Source organism: Gymnoscopelus braueri, assembly GCF_963280865.1.
Source record: "Gymnoscopelus braueri genome assembly, chromosome: 1".
Classification (NCBI taxonomy): Eukaryota; Metazoa; Chordata; class Actinopteri; order Myctophiformes; family Myctophidae; genus Gymnoscopelus; species Gymnoscopelus braueri.
The window spans coordinates 4,288,965-4,311,704 of NC_137603.1; the positions used below are offsets into that span (position 1 = coordinate 4,288,965).

General features: G+C 40.1%; 1 protein-coding gene across 1 annotated transcript in view; it reads right to left on the reverse strand.

Moving 5' to 3' along the window:
• Window positions 1–21,516, reverse strand: part of LOC308089992 (uncharacterized protein) — a 22,851-nt gene extending 1,335 nt beyond the window's left edge. Inside the window, exons 1-12 of the mRNA XM_080435005.1 lie at window positions 21,503–21,516; window positions 12,514–12,772; window positions 12,259–12,300; window positions 9,499–9,540; window positions 8,809–9,052; window positions 7,113–7,146; window positions 5,143–5,218; window positions 2,752–2,784; window positions 1,763–1,800; window positions 1,281–1,337; window positions 864–966; window positions 1–374 (exon numbers count right to left, since the gene is read on the reverse strand). The exon at window positions 1–374 is cut by the window's left edge and continues 194 nt beyond it. Of these exons, the coding sequence (XP_080291131.1) occupies window positions 1–374; window positions 864–966; window positions 1,281–1,337; window positions 1,763–1,800; window positions 2,752–2,784; window positions 5,143–5,218; window positions 7,113–7,146; window positions 8,809–9,052; window positions 9,499–9,540; window positions 12,259–12,300; window positions 12,514–12,763 (1,293 nt within the window). The 5' untranslated portion in view covers window positions 12,764–12,772; window positions 21,503–21,516. The remainder of the gene's footprint in view (window positions 375–863; window positions 967–1,280; window positions 1,338–1,762; window positions 1,801–2,751; window positions 2,785–5,142; window positions 5,219–7,112; window positions 7,147–8,808; window positions 9,053–9,498; window positions 9,541–12,258; window positions 12,301–12,513; window positions 12,773–21,502) is intronic.
• Between the last annotated feature and the right edge of the window lie 1,224 nt (window positions 21,517–22,740).

Consider the following 22,740-nt stretch of genomic DNA (forward strand, 5'->3'; position numbering starts at 1 on the left):
CTGGATCTCCCCTCCGCGGCAGGCTTGAATGAAGAACAGTTTGGGCTTCTCGAGGAGATCACGGCATTCTGCACCGCTGAATGGAGACCTGATCTCCCTGACGGTTATCGTCTCTCCATCTTCTCCTTTAATCCCCTTCTCATTTCCATGAGACAGAATGCAGCACACAAAGCAATCTCCATGCTGAGGTACAGGTACCTGTAGTTTTAGTTCGGTGAACTTCTTTCCAGACTTAGACCATTGCTCAGCATCAATCTCATTTTTTGTTTCAGTCCCAGCAAAGAACTGCAGCACTTCTTCCATCTCGTCCTTGGTCTTATCCTTGCACCTGATCACTGTGAAACCCAGCCAGCTGAACACATGCCCCAAACTCACTGCAAGAAGGAGAGAACATTCACATTTCATTATTTAGCTATGTACTATAACATTACTTAATATCACGCTAGGGCAGTGGTTCTCAACCTTTTCAGGCTGTGACCCCCCAAAAGAATCACATTTGAACTGGGGACCCCCCCCCCCCCCCTGTGCATTTTGTTTGACTTTGTTCCACAGATAAATATTGTGAAAATAGCAGATCTACAAGCACATTGTGAGCTTCTAGATCTGCTATTTTGACAATTCTGGCCTCATTCTTATATTATTTTGACAATTTGGCCTTATAGTATAGGCCTAGTTTGTTGATTACTTGATGCAGTATTTGCTCTTTTTCTTTCTTGAGGTATTAAAAAGGTCTTAAATTGTCACTTCACTGTCATCTGGGGACCCCCCCAAAATCACGTGGGGACCCAACCCACAGGTTGAGAACCACTGTGCTAGGGGGAATATAAGGGGAATATGTTCATTTATTTTGTGTAAATACTCACAGGAATCATTTTCTGAACCCCGCCGGGCATTCTTTGACCCTGTGAATGTGTTTTCAAGGATGAGACAGTAGCCTGGATCCTTTGTCATTTTATAGGGAGCATCCTGTAAAAGTAGAAACATCAGTCAGTTTGGAACAAGCATTACTGGGATGTCTGCTGCATTGTTGCATGACTATGGTTAAGGCTGACAAAGGGCCAGGGTGTTTTTACTGTTGACAACGCTGAGGAAGAAGACCTGTCAGCTTGAAACGTGTCCATTGCTCTGTCCGTGTGCGTGTGTGTGTGTGTGTGTGTGTGTGTGTGTGTGTGTGTGTGTGTGTGTGTGTGTGTGTGTGTGTGTGTGTGTGTGTGTGTGTGTGTGTGCGTGCGCACGTGTGCGTGTGTGTGTGTGTGTGTGTGTGTGTGTGTGATCCTCACCGCGGGGCCTGGGCCAGCATCAGGTGCCTTTGAACCATCGTACTGAGCAGCAAAGTTCTGTTTGGGGGGAAGAAAACAAATCGTAAATTGTGACAGTTATTGCACATATGCAGAAATTAAATAATACAGTAAGTATGTAAGTAAAATACATGTAATTACTAGATGTTCTCATATAATACCCAGCTGCCCACTGTTGCTTAGTAACACATATTTAATACTAGAAAATGTGCTCCTCGGAGCACAGGTCTCCGCCAGGCGAGTACTGTTCCTGATTAATCCTGTCTTACCTATTTATATTACATATTGTGATGTCACGTGAAGCTTGACCAATGTTAGCTTGGCTGAGACGGACACACACACACACACACACACGGACGGACAGAGGGTAAAACATACTCTCCACCATGCCTTCGGCCTGGCGGAGACAATAAAGCTTTGGTTTTGAAGCTGCCTTCTACAGTATAGTTTATTATGTCTTATACCTCTGGGTCTTCTTCAGATTCTTCAGTAGGATCAGAGCCTTGAGAAATACAGAGAGAGAGAGAGAGAGAGAGAGAGAGAGAGAGAGAGAGAGAGAGAGAGAGAGAGAGAGAGAGAGAGAGAGACCCAAATTTGACAATCACAAAAAAGTTCTGAGAGCATATTACACTTTTACAAGAGATGTAATTACTTGGTCTTACAGGTCTTAGCTAAACGTATTCTCCAACTAGCCTGCCCTCAGGGTAGCAAACAACTCACTCCTTCAGTAAGCTGCACAACGTTTCTTGTGAGTGGAATCCTCCATGTGTTCACATCCCTGGTCCCCCACCTCTTTTAACTTAAAAAATGTTTTAAACTGCATATTTTGATATGTACCTTTTTGTATCATTGTCTGTTGTACTGCTGTTTGTGTAGAGATGTTTGAATGTTTTGGACCACAGTAAAAACTTTGGCTTTTTTGTGATTATCCATTTGGCTTTTTTTATTTTATTTTTACATACTGCTATATACTTTTAAACTGTCAATAAAATATTCAATCAAAACACATATTGTCAAAGTTATTTACAAGTTGCTCAGAAGGTCAGATTGCAGTACATTGTACATTCACTCAGCCCAGAGTGTCCATGGCAAAGAGACCATACATTCTGGCCTACCCTTCTCGGTTTACTTTCCACTTATTTTAACAATTGAGTTGACACTCAGCTGTGCTAAGGCCCACATTAGGAGCCATGTTAAAATCATTAGTGGCATGAACAAGAGAAGCAATTTGAGTAAATAACTTGTAAGGTGTTGCTGTACCCATGACGTAGTCTCAGATCAGTTAGCATGTATGTTAGTGGTGCATCTTAGCAGACTCAGGGATGCTACATGTTGTTGTCAGAATGGTATTATTGTGTCAAGTGACTGCAATTAAAACAATTTGAAAGAACGCTGGTCTAAACCTAAATGAAACGTCTACATTTAGAGTCAACCAACTTTAAACAGCACTCACTTGGACCAGATTCGGGCTCTCTTTTGGTTTTTGCTGCAAGAAATAAAACAGTGTTACAATTAAATTAAAACACAAACACGTGAGATAATATGGATTATTGTCTAAGTTGGAAGCAAATTGTTACTGTGGGTTTACTTCCTCTGAGCAGAATATTTTTTTAAAGCTCCCATTTCATTTTCTATGGAGCAGAATTGCTGTGCAAATGATCATGGGATTTGGAGCCACACAGAGCAGGCATGGGACAGCTTGAAGAGGCATTAAAAATACAAATTATTCTCAACTTTATGCAAATCTGAAGCATTCTTAGCCGGACAGCAGCCAATCACCACTTCAGATACACTGCTGAATAGAACATTGCAATTATTATTTTAATCTTAATCTAGTTGTAGGTGTGAAATGAATCAAGATTGTGCGACTACATGGTCTATTTCTAAACTAAAATGTTCATGATTTACAGACGAGCTGTAAATAATGCACAGAAAGTCTCTGTTTATCTCCTGCCGGCCTGTGAACGACTGCTGCAATGACATCAGAACATCTGTCTGGAAAGTCCTGCTGTTGCTGGATCACAATGGTGATACATTAATACATCTGCATTCAAGAGAATACAAACATGATGCACTTGCAGTATGAATAAACACAACCGTTTTTGTCATATATTCACTACTGTGCATTTGACATGGGCTACAGCAGCCTACTGTAACCTCTAGATTTGATATGGATATGTTATGTATTTGCTATTAACTGTGGAGCTGTAAGTTTGTATTTTTGTATTATAGCCTATATCACCATTAGTTAGCAATGCTGCTGCTGCTGCCGTCCCCAGCAGCAGTGCTAGAAGGCTGGCAGGAGAAACATAGAGGCCCAATATCGTCTATTAAAGTTTGATTGAAAATAATCTATACATTTTAGTCACAAAACAGTCCTCATAGTTGATCAATCTTGATAGCACGTCTACAACTCCTACATTAAAATGTTTTAATCCAAATTCACTACTTCACATACATCAGCCTATTTCTGTCAGTGGAACAAGAGTGACACTCATTGCATGTTTAAACACACCGTCAAGCTGTTGTACCCTACAATAACAATTGTAGTTATTCGCAGGAAGTCAAATAAATGTATAAACATCATACAATCACAAATCAATTTTTACTATCATTATTATTATTACAAATGTTTTACTTATTGTCTTCGCCAGGCCGAAAGGCATGGCGAGAGAGTATGTTTTACCCTCCGTCCGTCCGTCCGTCCGGTGTGTGTGTGTGTGTGTGTGTGTGTGTGTGTGTGTGTGTGTGTGTGTGTGTGTGTGTGTGTGTGTGTGTGTGTGTGTGTCCGTCTGTCACCAGCTAATCTCGCCACCGTTGGCTTGATCGCAGCGAAACTGTGCACACACACTCCCTGGATGCCAATTCCGAACTTCTGCCCCAAAGAGGTCAAGGAAAAACCTTTGCCCTGCATTTTTCCCATCTGCCTTTTATAGCGCCACCAGGAGGCCGACTTATGTAAAACACATTTCTTTATATTACTCCTTCCGATTTTATCCAAATTTCACGCAAATCGGTACACATGATCTCCATAGTCATGTGATCAAGACGGATGTGTTTGATTTTTCATATTCCATCCTCATTGGCTAAGATTGACATCTAAAGTTTGCAGTAGTGGCTTGTTTTGAACAAAATTCCGCAAATCATGAACGCACCGTCCGATTGCGAACAAACTTTGCACGCACATTCACACTATGTTGAGGAACAAATTCCACCCTTTTAACATTGGCCTGTTATAGCGCCACCAGCAGGTCTAATTTAGCTAAAAAAAATGTTGCACAAAATGCCTCAAACCATGAATGCAGTGTCCTATTGCCGTGCAAGGCCTAAGAACAAATGGCTTTAAACATTGGCCTATTATAGCGCCACCAGGAGGCCACAATAACCTACCTGACCTGGCGGAGACCTGTGCTCCGAGGAGCACTTTTTCTAGTTCATATATGTGTTTATTTGTATCTTTTTTTATTCTTGCAGTGTTGTCTCTGCATCTGGGAAGAGTGGGTGGGTGGGAGGGAGAGCGGGTGGACTGGTGGGAAATGAGGGATATTTATGAATTGCATGTATACATGTATGTTCATGAATGATGACCTCACATGGGAGGTAAAACATTGTAAAAAAAAAAACAATAATCATATTTGGAAAAAAAAGAAAGAAAAAATACAAATCATAATGATGATGAAGTGTTGACTTTGGATTGATTGATATATTGATATATTGATATATTGATTGATATATTGATTGATATATTGATTGATTGATTGATTGATTGATTGATTGATTGATTGATTATCAGTAACTATCAACCCTATAAATTAGATCAGATCACTAAAGTAGGAATACATACCCTTATCTTCCACAGGTCCTTTTCCCCCCGGCTTAGATCCAATTAAGTCCGTGTTAAGGGTCCCACGTGGCTCCTCCTGTATAGTAGCATTTAGGTTTCATTATGTTATTCAATGTGTCTTCATATCATGTTATTTTAATTTCAGTGTATCTTTATTTATTCTGCCCTTTGAGGGGTTCATTATGTCAATTATTATTATTATTATTATTATTATTATTATTATTATTATTATTATTATTATTATTATCCTACTTCCTACTACTATAATTGAAATGACCTCCAAAAGTACGTCCGGGGTTGGTCAGCACACGATCACTCCACTTGCCTCCAAACTTGCCACAGACTATTGATCAGTGCTCTGGCTAATACTTAGGCTTCTTTCCCCGCCTTCAATGTACTTACATATTGCATGGTTAATATAAAACTACATTTTAACATTTAAGCCACAGCAGCTTTCCTTCCTTTCGGCCGCAGCAACTTTATTTTGGCTGCTAGGACCCCACCCTACTGCGCATCTCCATATATGGCCATATCAGTTGGATCACTGGTGCAACGTAGCTGTGATGTAGCTGATCGGACCTAGATGTGAGGGCCGCGAAGCGGCCCAAACCTCTAGTTATTATTATTACATTTATTAGTATTAGTAATAGTATTATTGTTAAAAAGGCTTTCACCTCATGCCATTGTCGGATAGGTCATCATAATTACCCACTAGATATGTGCTAGTCCTAGTCGTTATCTTTGGGCATATTAGGACTCCATATATAGATATGACTGGCTAGTATTGACACCACTGGGGTGACACAAGCACTGTAGCCAACAATATAAAGGCCAGGGAATCTCACTTATAGATTCAGATCCAACAGTCGATTCTCAAACCTCTCCCCGGGAGCACACCATGTACAGTACCTACTAGCAGGGGTGGGCAGCATTTTTTTTCAGGGGGCCATACTGACTTTGATAAAGTGAGTGAAGGGCCAAACATTGGACTATTGAAACTTGAAACATAGTGCTGAATTATGTTAAAACCGCATCTGTGCTGTATCACTCACATTATCAAACATATTCCCTATTATGTGCGGCATCTTATGCCTTATGACTATCTTATTAGGCATTTTTTATTTTCTAAAACATTTTAAAATAGCTAAAATACCCGATCGACAAGCTCACAATGCGTCGCAGCTATTTTCACTATTTTAAAATGTTTTTCAAAATAATCAAAAATGCCTAATAAGATTAGTCATAAGGCTTAAGACGCCGCACAAAATAGGGCCAATTGCATTATGTTATAAATATGGATCCATGGCAGACTATTTCACTGTTACTTTATAAACATTTAACATTTAAGTACATACCGCCGGAATATGGAATACAGGTAATTAATCTTAATTACTAATAATTAATTGGAGTGTAGTTTTAAAAAAATCCCTAAAAACTATTATACTACCTTTTAAGATGTACATTTCTGGGGTGTCATTTAGTTTTTCTTTGAGGACTTTGAGGGTCGGATTAAGATGGTCAAAGGGCCGTATGTTGCCCATGTGTGTACTATAGGGTATCTGGCCTTACAACCCAGATACTCCGGCGACTACAGAGCCCTTCTCACTGATTCTCTTTCTCTAGCACTACTTCACCTTGTGAGCCACTTGGGTTGAACATCTCGGTTTAAGTTCTGCATGGACATTGGCTCAGGTTTGGATAACCAGTCGAGCCTTCGGTCTTTTTCAATTATTATTATTTAATATCTTTATCAATAGGCCTAACTTTGACCAGATCAATATTGTCGGTACGTTTTCTCACAATCAGTGAGAGTTAGGCCTATATTTTAATATTATCTCTTCTAATGTTCAGTTACAAGTGAGTCATGTCTCACTGGCACTACAGTAGCAGGTGGTGTTCAGGTTCAAGTCATTTCAAACAATCACTAAATGTCAGAGTGATTATGTTGTAGAGGAGCTGGTCTTACTCACAATGTCCATGCTTGAAAGATCATCAGAGGAGTGTCTGGAAAAACACACCCACACACACACACACACGCACGCACGCACGCACGCACGCACGCACGCACGCACGCACGCACGCACGCACGCACGCACGCACGCACAAACGCACGCACGCACGCACAAACGCACGCACGCACGCACGCACGCATGTCACATGATCAAATTATAATCAATAATAGATGTTGACAGATAGATTTAGAAACAGAGATGTAAGACACAAAAATGCAAGAAATAAAAACAGTGTTTGTATTCCATTATATAGTATATAATAAACATGCCATTATAAAACAGCAAAAAAACAATCTAGTTGTTTGTCTGTCTGTAATGTGTGTTCCACATTATGGGTTTGAGTTACACTTAAAGCCTCATTATGTAACTTTTTTTAAATTAATAGAATTAATTTTGAATTCTGTATGGTAGAGTGTGTTAATGCAATATAACTTATCGTTTCTGTCTGGCGGGAACCAGCTAACTCCATTTACAGCTTTTTTTTCCCCCATAAATCAACGCTATTGAACACCCTTTACGTCTGTGTAAAAAAAAAAAAAAAAGCGCCTCTGACAAAACCTCCCAACTCCATTGGATCCTCAAACTGTCCGTCAAACAATGCAACTCCACCCCCTCTCCTCCTGCTGCTGTGCCGTTCCACAGCACAACGCAGTGAGCGGACACAGACAGAGGACAGATCTGCTGCGGACATAAACAAACTGTAAAGACGCAGGGTTTTCCCCCTGAAAAATGAGCGTTTTGGAGTTAGCTGATTGCGGCCGGACAGCAGAGTTATACAATCTGTATGGTAGAGTATGTTAGTACAATATAACTCATACAACTAGGACTGTTGTATTTTGTCTCCCTGCTCTTCTATTGAGACATTTAGATTGTTTCAAAGGTCATGTCTCACCTAGACACAGGATGAATTGATGATCAAGATTCAATTTATCCCCTGAGCAAGCAGGCAGGCTCTATTAGCTCAATGGTAAAAATGTCTGCACATGTGCAGGAAACCAGGTTCAAATCCGGGGTAGAAGAGGAAAGTTACATAGTGCAGCTTTAATTCTTGTCAAGTGACAGCTTACAGCTCTACCAAACATATCACTGAGTGCAGAGTCTCATCTGCAGCCAAGTGCTGACACAATAATCAAAATAACGAGTAAATTAACAATTCTGATTGGCTGCTTTGGAACGCTGACACCTTTTGTCTTAGTTTTGCTAAATGGTTGCTACCCTGTCACATTCAACAATCTGATTGGCCTTCACCCAGGTTGAGGGACGAAGGAAAAGTAATTACAGAAAGTGTAATGCTAATCCTATTACGCATGTATTAATCCCATATAAATTGAAAATTAGCTTAATCAAAGATGTTGAACCAAGCGAAAATATTTTTATTAAAGGATACAAAGTAGATATACTGTAATAATGCACTCTTGAAGATCACCTCACATACACCTTAGCAACTATAAAAACAACTACAACCCCATTATTATAATGCTGGATAAAGACAAAAACTGAGTTAAAAATTAATGAATAAAGATTTTCTCAAATTAGGAATGCATTAGAATTAAAATGGATATAGAAATGAGGATAATGATAATGATACATAATAACTCTAAAAGCATTTTGGCCTGCTTGGCCTGAAAAGGAATTTACTGTAAATGACAATTACATCTCTAACTCTTGAAGAAGATCCTCCTCAAATTTCTTAAGAGCTTGGTAGAAGAAGTCTTTGGCTTTTTTGGATGTCAGGAGTGAATCGAGTTTCCTCATCTTATCCTCATTGGTGGATTCTGCATTCACAGTATTGTAGCCCTCTTTACTGATGGCACCATCTTCCTTGAGCTGATCCAGGATGGCGCTGAGCTTGGTCACTTTGTTAATCAGGGCTTGCCGGAGTTGGTCAACAACGTGCTCTGAAGCAAAGGGAATGAACATTGTGATGTAATAATGTAATTATAACAATTTGAATGGGATTCAATCAGGGCCAGATTAAGACATTCTGAGCCCAGTGCTTCAACACCCCCCTCCCCCCAGCAAGGGCCTGTTCGCTCATGCATTCATTGCACAGGAAGTTACATCATCCACATACACTCCATACACAGCAGTACTCAAATAAAGCAGCGTGAACACATAAAGTACGTAACATGTCTTTGATTAAAGAAGGACACAATGATTCTCTTACACTTCTTGCTCATCACTGGTGAGACATATTAAGATCTAATCAAAGTTTAATCAAAACGTATATGTGTTTCAAACCTATAACAGCACGATAAGCATAATATAATATAACATATATTGACATTAATGTAGTTAAATGTGTAACAACAGAAAACTGTAGACACTGTTCATATATGCTCACCTCCAGGTTTAGCGACTCTCTTTGTTGGTGGCGGACCAGCATCTGTGGACTCATAAGCATATTATAACCAGTGGTGTAGTATGCTGAGGATACACTGTGATTGTTCCCTCCCACGTGCACGCACACGTGCACACGCAGGCATATACTGTATATGTGCACGGGTGCAGTGGTGAGCTTTGGATTTTTGAGCTAGGGGGGCTCTATTTTATGACGTCACGTGCACGCGCACGCACATGCATGTGCACATAGCCGATCAGCTCAGTGCTAGTTGAAATACTGTATTCAACATGTGATTTTAATGTAATTATATTTCTTATTATTTAGTTGCATTGTTAATTTGTCGTTTTTATTTTTGTTTCAATTAATTAATTATTTGATTTTCCTTTTAGTTTTATATAAAAGCCTTTTACATAGATTCACCGACATATAAGTACTTAAAATAATCTGTCAACTTGTCTTTACTTGAATTGCTTTTTAAGACTTACATTGGCTAAAGGTAGGCAAAACAGTGTTTTTTAAAACAAGTAAAAAAAATACCCTTTTGCTACTCACCAAAACAAAGACGGTTTTATGGAGTTGAAAGCCTACTCTACTAAATGGGAACACTGTGAGCCCCCACCTCACGTCTAAAATACACTTTTTGGCCAGAAAAGAAAATATTTCACCGGAATTAAAACATGTTTTTGTTACTCCACAGTGCCCTCTACAGATCTGGTCAATGGAATTTTCCTATTGACCAGATTCTTCCTTCCGGTGAAATATTTTCTTTTCTGGCCAAAAAGTGTATTTTAGACGTGAGGTGGGGGGCTCAGAGTGTTCCCACTTAGTAGAGTAGGCTTTCAACTCCATTAAACCGTCTTTGTTTTGGTGAGTACCAAAAGTGTATTTTTTATTTTTACTACAGACGAGAGGCTGCGCTACCGCGGTGCGAGGGGAAAGAATAGAAAGTACCATAGCGTTAAGGAGAACTCCTTCTAACGCTATGGACCAGAGCTAGACAGGGGTAACTTCGTGAGTGTCTGGTAGGATACAGCTCTTGTGTCCTCTGCTAAGCGATTAACCCTTTCACACTCCATGGCTTTTCTCGAGTAGCCTAATGTTATGCAAAGCAGCCAGGTTGAGGCCATTGTTTTAAGGTGTTAAAGACGGCTCGCCGCTGACGGTGCGTGCTCGCTCGTGCATGTGGAGTTCCCAGCCCCCATAGTAGCTTCAGAGCTAAGGGGTCGCCGACCCCCTGAGCACCCTCTAAAGCTCACCCCTGCACGGGTGTGGTCGCAGATCAAATATGTAGGCCTATACACTCGGACCTTTGATATACATTTGCGCTGTTATTCATTCAGCAGCTTTTGTCAGATGGTTGTCTTTGATCGATACGTTTGATCATGACATGAGGTTAGGGATGTATGTGCACGTGCGGGCGCATCAGGTGTTAATGTAGCCTAAGCACCTAATGTAATGTAATATAAAGTAGAAAAATACTTCAAAACGCCCCGAAACCAACAGCCGATTATCAGCTGAACAGAGCATTATTGATTTATTGTCTTTCTCCCCCTCCTGCATACATAGGAACTGGGAGACTTAAAAGGATCCCTGGCTGATAAGCCTTATATGTCTTAATACATTATAATTGCCCTCTATAACAAAACACTTACATTAAAAACACCTTCAATATTTTCTTTGTTTTAGAAATAGTTCATCTTTTACTCAAGAGGAACAACAACGGTCACAAGTTAATGATGTCATTTGTCCATGTGTGGTCCATACCATGTATGGAATGTATGCGCTATAAAAAGGTATTTAAAATATAGTTTGGAAGCTCTTATTAACGTTATAGGAATTATTGTGTTTAGGTTAAATCAGATTGTTTATTGATGGACCACACATGGACGAATGACATCATCAACGTGTGACCGGTGTTGTTCCCCTTGAGTAAAAGATGAACTATTTCTAGAATAAAGAAAATAGGGCAAAAAAAGAGGGCAATTACAATGTATTAAGGCATATAAGGCTTATTAGCCAGGGATCCTTTTAAGGGCTTTACAGAGGGCAAGTAACACAATGCTTGCGTTCTGGCTTGGATCAGGGTCGCACTGCACTCCTCATGTGAACACACAGGCGCACAATCACTCTGTGACTAAACAACAGGTGATCTCTGCCTGCTACTGCTGTGTCAAATCACTGTCCAGCCCGTCACCAAACTGGCTCTTGCCACGGGTGGGCGTGTGCGAGTACCTGCCCTCTCGCCTCTCATTGAATACCATGCATGTCAGTCACTCCGTGTGAAAAGCCCTCCATGCAAACGGTAGAGGCTATGGACATTTTCAAAAATTTGCCGACTACACACTGCGTACAACATTATAGTGTTTATTCCTAGACTACACCACTGAACATACCATATATTTACATTAAAGGAGTAGTTCACCCCAAAAAATACATATTTTCTATCAATTAAACACCCCATGCAGCATTGAATTCATGGAGATTGTTTTGTTTTTATCGACAAGACAATAATTTGACTGGCGGAAAGATGCTAATGTATCCAGTATAGGAGACTCAAAGAGTCTCCTTTGAGTCTCCTACCGGAGAGACCACCGGTCATCAAATTATTGGCTTAGGAATGCGACAAAAACAAACATATGTCCATGAATTCAAGTCTCCATGGGGTGACAACTCCATAGAAAAAAAGTCATGAACTATCCCTTTAAAGTAGTTAAATGTGTAACGACAGACACCTGTAGACACTATTCATAGTCAGCTCACCTCCAGCTTTAGCGACTCCACTGCTTGTCGGTGGGCCAGCATCTGTGGATTCATGGTGGTCGAATGTTACATTTATGTTTTATCAAGGTAATTGACTGTCAACAGCCAGTTTATCTGCAGTATAGACAATCAGGGTCTATATATACATAATTATATATATATATATATATATATATATATATATATATATATATATATATATATATATATATATATATATACATACATATACTCTACTTCACTCTGTTCACCTACTTTTGTCCGGAAACAGCGTCAGGAGATCATTCCTGGGGATCTTCTTCAGAACTTTCAGCATGACCTCGTTTCCATGTCTGGGGTACGTCTTCATGATCAGCCTGGTGGTGATCGTTCTGGTAGCTTCTTCCAAATCGCCCTCCGGGATCGCCGCGATGCCTTCGATATGAACATTCTGCAGATGCCACTTGAATGTTTCAAACTCATCTTTTGACAGCGCCTTCAGAGCTTTCAAGATACTGTCTTCCATGGCTGATTCCTGGTACAAACAGAGGATACTAAAATCAGCTTGATTATCTTAACCGCTTTAACTCTGGGGTCCCCATTTTGGGAATGTCATCATTTAAAAAAGATTCAAAGTTCAAAATATTGAAAAACATAACTGTGACAATAGCAGATGTACAAGCTCACAACGTGTCACATTGCAACACGAGCTTGTAGATCATCTATTCATCATATGACAACGTATACAGGGTTAAGTGGTTAATGCTCTGGTTGTTAAGAGACTGAACACAAGTTTTAGTTGACGTTATGTACATCAGGGAATACACATTAATGTACATGTCTACATTCAATGGTTCTAAAATCTATTTGAACTAATTGAATCTATTTACATATAGATACAATACAGCTTAGTGGAAGCAAAGTTATATAAATGTAACACTGTTACGGTATGTACGAAGAAGTTACATTAGACATTATCCACAATAACAGACAAGGCTTTCCTGAAGAGGATCTGTACATCTCTAAATGTACTGTAGCATCAGATAACCAATATGTAATTAATGATAGAGCTCTTTGAATCCACACAAAAATGACTACATTAGTAATGACATTCAAATAATGACTAGCCTTGTGGTTAGTGTCTGCCCTGAGAGGTCATATCAAAGACTATACAAATGGGCCCCAGTGCCTCCCTGCTTGTCACTCAGCATCAAGGGTTGGATTGGGTCCCTGTGACATGCTAGCATCAAGTCCAGCAGGTGTCAGGCTGCCTCACGCTACAGCAACAGGAGATAGCCTCCTGCCCTGTGGGCCACATGGCTCGGCAATGCTGCAAGGCTTTTATTAATAGTCTTTCTACTTACAGTGAATATCTATATGAACAACACTGGTCTTAAGTGAATTTAGTTTGATGATTATTGTTAATAAACGTACCAAGATTCCAAGTGTCCACTAGATGGCGTAAATCAACCACCTGAGGGAAAGAGAGAGAGCCAAAGAGGGAGAGGAGGGAGGGAGACAGAGAGAAATATAATCATATGAACACAATGTATTAGGCTATGAATAGATTATATGCATGTGTACATACGGTGATCTTTTCTTTTTTGCACTCTCTCTTTCTTTTTAAATATTTTTACGGTTTTATCATAATTATTTTTGTTGTTATTATCTATGCTGCTGCAATGTCTGAAGGAAGCCAAACAACAATAAGTTATACTCTTATGTACCTGTACACAAGATGTAACAATAAAGCACAACCTTGGTCAGCTTGTTTAGCACTGAATAGCCTTGTGTAATGCTATCCTTTGTTTGTTTTATGGCTAATGCTACTCGTGGCCTTTGTTTGGTTTAGGCTGTTGTTTGTTTATGAATTCTCCTCTGCTCCTTGCATTGTTGAGCTGCACAGTGTGTGTTAATCCATTAAGACCTGAGGCAGATTCTACAAATGTCTTCTAAATCCTAGTTGTCTAAGAAACGTATATTGCTAAATATCAAAACTTTTCAGGTGAAGGACCCCCAAAATTATTATATAATTATATGTATATTTTTACCACTAGAATGCATAAATACTGTAGCTACTTGGTAATAAAGTCTGTCCTATTTTTGCACAAAACGCCTCTTGTACATGATTCCTGTTTAGTTGGTCAAATTGTACACGCACGCACGCACACACGCACACACGCACGCACGCACGCACGCACGCACGCACGCACGCACGCACGCACGCACGCACACACGCACACGCACACGCACACGCACACACACACACACACACACACACACACACACACACACACAGGGAGGTGGCATATTGTTAGTACCAGTTACTACAGTAGCACACCAGTGTCCTGGTTTGAACTCTGGTCTCTCCCTCTCGTGTCACCTTCCTAAAACAATAAACAGTCGTGGACAGTAACTAAGTACATTTCTTGAATAATGTACTTAAGCCATGAGTATCTTCTAGTATCTGAATGGGTATTTATATTTTTGGATATATTGTACTTTTGCCTCCACTACATTTCTAGGAAGGGGAAAAAGTACATTATGAACTAGAAACAAAATGTCTTAGACATTTTAAGTGTGCCTGCAGTTGCTAAGTCCCTTGTGTTCAAGAGGTATGGTCAAATAAATTAATGTATTGTTTTAACCACTTACCCAAGATCGCACAACGTCGAGAATCTTTTAAGTCCCTAGCTCAGTGAAATGTTATGAGTCCAAAATAGTGTCACTATAAAGTACCACCAATCGACTCCAAATGGCCTGAAACGTGCTTTTGGGTGGTCGATTTTGGCCTCAACAATCAGTGAATTTTTCAAATTATCGGGGGGATATTTCAATGCTTGATTTAACCACTTTCCCAAAGGTTAGTAAAATCGAGACCTATACCATTCGATTCAGCATCACTTCGTGGGGAGGAGGGGTAAATAAAAAAAAAAGCCTAACCATAAAAAAAACTAAAAAATCTCCATGAATTCAAGGCTCCATGGGGTGAGTAATCGATAGAACAAAAAAGTAATTTTGGGGGTGAACTATCCCTAGTATGGCGGATTACAATAAGTGTTTTGCCATTGCATGGCAGGCACACTTAATTAACCACTGTGGCCCGATTTCAAATATAGTGAAAATGGGGAGAGCCTTCAAAATTGTTTTAAAAAGCTTAAATATAAAGGCTATATATCATCTTTGAATGATAAAAAACATGTTTGGGCCTTTTATGGCCTTCAGGGCATGCATGGTCAAACTGAGTGCTGATTATAAAACAATGACGTGTTTTGGCACGCAGGCCTTCCTCAGCGTTTTTACTCCATGTTTCTCCACACACACTATCCTCCTCAAGTATTCAAAAGTACAAATTACAAAGTACATTTTCTTTTTTAAATTTCAATACATTGCTGTATTGAAATGTAAAACAACAAAACATTTCGAAAATATATTCTTTAAAGAATCGCATTTTCAGAAATAGTGAAAATATAGCAGATCTACAAGCTCACGACGGGTCGCACTGCGATGCGATGTGAGCTTGTATATCTGCTGTTTTCACCAAAATTGAATTAGGGCTTGAGTGGTTAATCCATGATGTATGTTTTTTTTAAGTTTGGATCACAAGCATCCCTTTCTAGGAATGTAGAGGAGTTAAAAGTACAATATTTGGGTGGAAGTCAAGTGGATTGAAAGTCAAGAGTTTGCAAAAGAAAAACAATGCTAAAAATGTTTGACATCAGTAGAATACTCGAGTACATGGTTACTGTCCACTGCTGTTCAGAACACACTATCCTCTTAAACACACACAAAAATAAAGTTACCAACCGGAACCTAAATTGGTTCTTAAGAGAGAGACATAAAAATATTCTTATCAATATTTTTAAATTCTGAACGAGTTTCTATTAAAATAATGTTTTATTCAAATCGGGTTTGGGTAACAAATTTGCAGGTCCGTTTCACAGCGAGTCTTACTTTTTGGACCTGTGCAGACTCTCCATTCTTTAAACAAATCAAATCTAACTTGATGTGTGAAGCACGTTTAAAACAACCATGGTTGACCATAGTTAAAATCAAAATTCAAAAGAGCAAAAAGGTGCAAGAACACAGATAAAAGACAAAGCATGATTACAGCATCAGTACACATCAAAAGGTCAACTACAGTAAACACCAGGGAGAAAAGATGAGTCTTAACTGAGGATTTTAAAAACCTCCTTGGACTCCACAATAATTGGTCTCTAATTTTGTTTGTCATATTTTTGAACATTGAGTCCTTTGTCCATGATTGTCTATTGTACAACATTTGTTAACGTCATTATAATAATGATAATAATAATAATAATAATAATAATAATAATAATAATAATAATAATAATAATAATAATAATAATAATAATAATAATAATAATAGAAAGACGTGAAAAACAAGCCCAACGTCGCTTATAAGCAGACATGGCAACATAGACAGAGCGCTGCGCAGCCAACAGCTTACGTTCTCTCTCTCGCTTTCTCTCTGCTACACTATAAACATGCTTTCCACAATGCTTAGATGAAATACAGCATTTAGAGGTTAGATTTACGGGAACAACACAGTTATTTTATTATTATTTCATTATTAGTATTGGACTAATGAAGTCCCTTGGCCAGGCTGACAGTGAAATGCAAATCATCCATTAACTTGAACAATGATGGTCTGCGGGCCGGTCTGTGACTGTCTCGAGGTCTGTCTCGAGGTGTCAACTGCTCTTGCCTGGGGGAGACATGGCTGAGTATGGTCAAAATAGCCGAAATATAACGTCTAGGATCAGTGGTGGGTTCTACCGTCAGATGCTGTGTACGTCGTACACCTTGAGATTTTTTTTCGTTGCCACCGTACACCTTCAAAAACTGTTCAAAACAGCGTATCTGAGACGCTGATACGCTCTGATACGCTAACTGCCCAAGGCTGGGGGGCAGCAAGAATGTGTGGGCTAACTCTGAGTTGATGGCTTATCATGTGTGAAGCTATTGTCCTTGAGGTGATAAGTAATGGCTGCGACGGAATTCACACATTAACAACGACGCGAATACTAATGAAGTACTCTAATCAGGCAGTGATTAGAGTGCTTCATTAGTATTCGCGTATGTGCGTCATAGCACAGCATAAAAGGCAATGAAATGATGTTTTAGTTCAGTCTGCTTCTGACTCTTGGAAACGAAGATCAAGGACCACGACCACCGCCAAAAAAGAAGCAGTTCTTTCAAAGCGATCTGTTTAAGAGTTTCGCTGCAGCCTTACATGGTAATAATCGTTGCGTTGCATTGAAAATGCATCTAAGCTTGGAAGTGGTTGAGCTCAGGTGATCAGACATCAGTAAGAAAAATCAGTACAAAAGAAAAATCAGTACAAAGCATATTGCATGTGGGCCACACACGCGTGCGAAGCGCGCGGAAAATTTTCACATGCAATATTTTTGTGGGCCACACGCGTGCGAAGCGCGCGCGCAAATGTTTTACATTTAATTAATTATAGACGCGCGCATGCCGTGCGTGTGGGAGGCAGGGAATAATCATAGTATACCTTAAAAAAAAAACTAGAACACAACACTGTCTAGGATGGTATATATGGGGCTAATTTCATATTTATAATACGTTTCAGATTTAAAAAAAAAACGGAGATGATTTGAATCAAATAGTTAGGAAAAGTCAAGGGGAACTTGCTCGGAGCTTCATGAGAGAGGATAATCCACTTTAAATTCTCGAAATCGGCCAGATTGACGGGCTAGTCGCGCGAGTGTTAATCACTACTGTGACAGCCTGTGAATGCGAAGGTTGAGGGTACGATTCCTGTCTATGGGTTGAGGTGTCCATGAGTAAGGTTCTTAACCCTGGATTGCTAGCCACCATCCCTCAGCTGATGTAGCTCTAAGCGCAAATTCAATAAAGAAGATCTCTGAGTTGTCATTCACAGCTAAGTGTGTGCACTTCTAGCCAATCTGCAGTCAGCCAATCAGGCAGTTGGACTCCGCCTTTAAATATCACTGCCTCAGACATGTCATTCTCTTTCCAGCATGCAACAAGCAAAGTGTACTCTCTCTGTGATCTGTGGCTTACACACAGAGTTTGCAAACAGCAGCTCATCATCAGCTTTTTTCTCTCAATCATTTTTAGTCAGGGTTTGTTAAGTTGATGTTTGTGTTGAGGATTTACCTCACTCCCATGATAAGGGCTGCTCTCATTAAACACCAGCTGGTGCTACAGTCTAATCCAACAAGCTGACCACACTACTTCCAGATGCAATGGTTGCCTTCATTTCCAGCCCTGCTTTCAACAGTTTGTGCAGCTATCACGAATGCCATAATGAATCAGCTAATAATGCTGACTACTCTTGCTACTGTTGCTACAGCTAATGCTAACTCCTGTCTGCAATAGTTTCAGCTAATGCTACCTCTACTCAAACTGCTGCTAACATAAACTACTAATAATTACAGCTATTGCTACTAAAACTGTTGCTATCATTACAGCTCATGCTACAGCTGCTACACCAAGACACCTCGGTGGCATACATGCCAATGCCAATACCTAAACATCAGCTTCGTGTTGGCCGTGTAGCTTATTATTACTACAGTTTATTCCTACCGGTGTAGCCTTCCATGTGTGTAGCCTTCCATCGCCGGCTAAATTTATGTGGCCGTGTAGCCTTCCATTGCTGGCAAAATTTCTGCAACCTAGCTGGTCATCTATGCTGCATGTCATTGTCATTGTTGTGGAGCGAGAGAGAGAGACGGGTCATTCTATGCTGCACGTCATTGTCATTGTTGGCTAAATTTCTGCTAAATCAGTGGTGATTTTCATCAGACATCTCATGCGCATTAGCCATCGCTGGCTGCACATTTTAGTCATTGCTGACTACATTTCTGCTAAATCAGTGGTGATTTTCATGAGACATCTCATGCGCTTCAGCCATCGCTGGCTGCACGTTTTAGTCATTGATGACAAAATTTCGGCTAAATCAGTGGTGATTTTCATGAGACATCTCATGCGCTTTAGCCATTGCTGGCTGCATTCTGTGACTCAGTAGTCATTTCATAAGTCATTATATGGCTCTCGCATCATTCTAGCCATTGCTGGCTAGTGGGCCATTTCACGGGTGTAACTTTCCTCTTTAAACTCTTTTCTTTATTTTGGGGCTTTCCTTCCTATTCATAATCTATGCACGTTAAAATGCAATTGAGTCTAATTGCAGTCAGCCAATCAGTGATTGGCCACAGATTCATTCTATCAAATGGAAGGAAATTATTAAAGTCTTAAAATTATAATAAATCTGTTAATGTCTATATGCATGTATGGTTGGATAAAGGTCATGTCAACAGATTAAGTGCAGTGGCGCTAAGGACTCACTAATCCTGAGACAGACGAGCCATGGGTGAAGATTTGTGTAATTGTGTAAGCAAGTACTTTTCCTCTGTGTGACATGAACTTTAGAAAACTGCATATTGTAGGAGATTAGAAAAGTAGAGAAGGGAACCAATCCACAAATATCACTGCATCTAACCTGTCATTTCTCCTTTCAGTCAGCATCACATGAATTACTCAACTTTAACATCAAGCTACATGTTCAAAATGTCACTGCCTCTAACCTGTCATTCTCCTTTCAGTCAGCGACCAAGCAACCCACCTCCAATGGGTATCTGCCAGTTGGCGTCAGGAATTACTCCAACTTAATCATTAAGCTACATGTATCACTATAGCAGGATTATCCCATATCTTTATCGAATTCTGGCCATCCCTTTACAATAGGAATACTTCAGTGTTGTAAATAATTTTACCTCTTCTTCAGGTTGGTGGTCTTCTGTCCCTATGCCATTGCCTTGTTTATTTATCCTGATTCTGTTATCAGTTTAAACTCTCCAACATGCCTTAAGAACAGTTTCATCTTCAGCTGCATATAGCTGGTGGTGGTGGTTTCTCACGTCATTAAATTTCAAGTAATTGCCGGCCTTTAAGGCCTCTAGCTTTTCATTGCCGTCTTGAAATCTGCTGTCATTGTTAAATCACGCTCTAGTTCTCTATATTTTCTATTGGACCACCTGGTCATCATGAGCCGTCCTTCTCGATCCTAGTCGCGGTGCGGCTCCACACAGCGGTGGGCATCGCTTTAGGAAGTGCAGGAATCAACAGGTTATTTCATTTCAGGTCTCACCTGACACGGTAAGACGTTTTGGGGGGTTCTCCCTATTCAGCATATCTTATACATATGTACGTTGCATATGTACGATAAATGTTAACGGAGTCTAATTGACAAATATGTTTATTGAATAATAAAATGTTTTATTCAATAAAATTCTCATTTACAACAACTCAATCTCTCTCTTATTGAAATGTAGCTCTAAGCATAAATTCAATAAAGAAGATCTCTGAGTTGTCATTCACAGCTAAGTGTGTGCACTTCTAGCCAATCTGCAGTCAGCCAATCAAGCAGTTGGACTCCGCCTATAAATATCACTGCCTCAGACATGGCATTCTCTTTCCAGCATGCAACAAGCAACCCACCTCCATCCCCAAACTCCACCATGCCTCAATCGTCTAGAGTTGAGAAGGAAGGAGGTTCTCTGCACTGCCACCACCCGCGTCTAGACTCCGGGGGGGTTCTCCCTATTCAGCATATCTTATGTACGTTGCATTATGTACGATAAATGTTAACAGAGTCTAATTGCCAAATATGTTTATTGAATAATAAAATGTTTTATTCAATAAAATTCTCATTTACAACAACTCAATCTCTCTCTTATTGAATAGAATGCTCATTTGTTGTTGCATGGGCTGCTTTGTCTCAAGTTCAATCTATTATTTTAAAGCAGTCTTAGGCTAATAATAGCTTAATGAAATGAACTCATCGAAGGCACCACTCACTTCACACTGGGTGTGATTTTTTTTAATTTATCTTAAGACCACTTTATTATAACCTTTTTTAAATGGCACTTTTTGCATGATCATGATCAAACAATTCTATCCAACTACTGAAAACCCATATGATTAGACCTGTCAAATCACCAAACCTACCGAACATCCATGCTCACTTTATAAACATAGGATTTACTACAAACACCCCCCCCCCCCTCTTTTTATTTATTTTAAAATGTATTTATATATGTTTTAGAAAACCTGTAATGTGCTGTCACTGCCGACCGTACACCCAGGGGGGGAGAGAGAGAGAGAGAGAGAGAGAGACATGTGGCATTGACACATTACTGTAATGCCACTACTTTTTGCAGTTTTAGTTTGATGATTGTTGTTAATATAGTACCAAGTGAAGTGTCCTTTACAACTGTCTGATGTTGAGAGATTACACTAAGTGTCCACTAGATGGCGGAAATCAACCACCTGAGGGAAAGAGAGAGAGCCAAAGAGGGAGAGGAGGGAGGGAAACAGAGAGAAATATAATCATGAACACAATTATTAGGCTGTGAATATATAAATGTGTGTTCTCCTTATACTGAGAGGGAGAGAGACAGACATAAGGAAAGCTGAGAGACAGACAGTGAAGGAGAGACAGACAGAGAGACAGACAGACAGACAGAGCAAAGAGACGTGCTGTTCACATTACTATATAGTGGGGTTGAACACGCACGCACGCACACACACACACACACACACACACACACACACACACACACACACACACACACACACACACACACACACACACACACACACACACACACACACACACACACACACACACACGAAATGAACTTTGTTTTACAAAGCCTTGCTTAATAAAAAATATGCAATCTGTGGCCATTTCATTAGGTAGGCTACACACCTACTACCAGACAGGTACAGCCCTGATTCATCCCCCCATCCTTATAAATGTCTGAATCAATGGTGCACCCACTGCACCTGACTTAGTCACATGACCAGGAAGTAATAACAGTCTAGTTCCTCCCAGTAGAGAGTCATGTTGACTCTGCTGCACATGATGGTGATCATACACTATCTATCTATCTATGATGGTGATCTCCCTGTCTTGAAGGGTGAAGGAGAACTCCTGCTAGGCCAAAGCTCATAGTATAATGAGCTCTAATATCCTTGAACACTGTGGCCCTCATTTATCAACGGAGCGTAAAAAACTGCTTATATTTTTCCATAAATGCGGCCGTACAACAACGTCGAAGTCACATTTATCAACTAATCCTATACAGCCAATCCTAGCGTACATCAGGTCGGAGCGTTGATAAATCTCACGTCTGAAAACGATCATTTAAATAACACGCCCTTAAATTTCCTCGAAACACCCTGATTTTACGACATGAAGAACCAGAATACGACCAAACAAAGCATGGAAAGCCAATAAGAAAGAATTTTTCCGGCTCGCCTCGCTGCCTGTCAAGTCACACACACACACACACACACACACACACACACACACACACACACACACACACACACACACACACGCACACGCACACGCACACGCACACGCACACGCACACGCACACGCCCCTCTCTCTCTCTCTCTCTCTCACCAACCCAGTCTCCAGG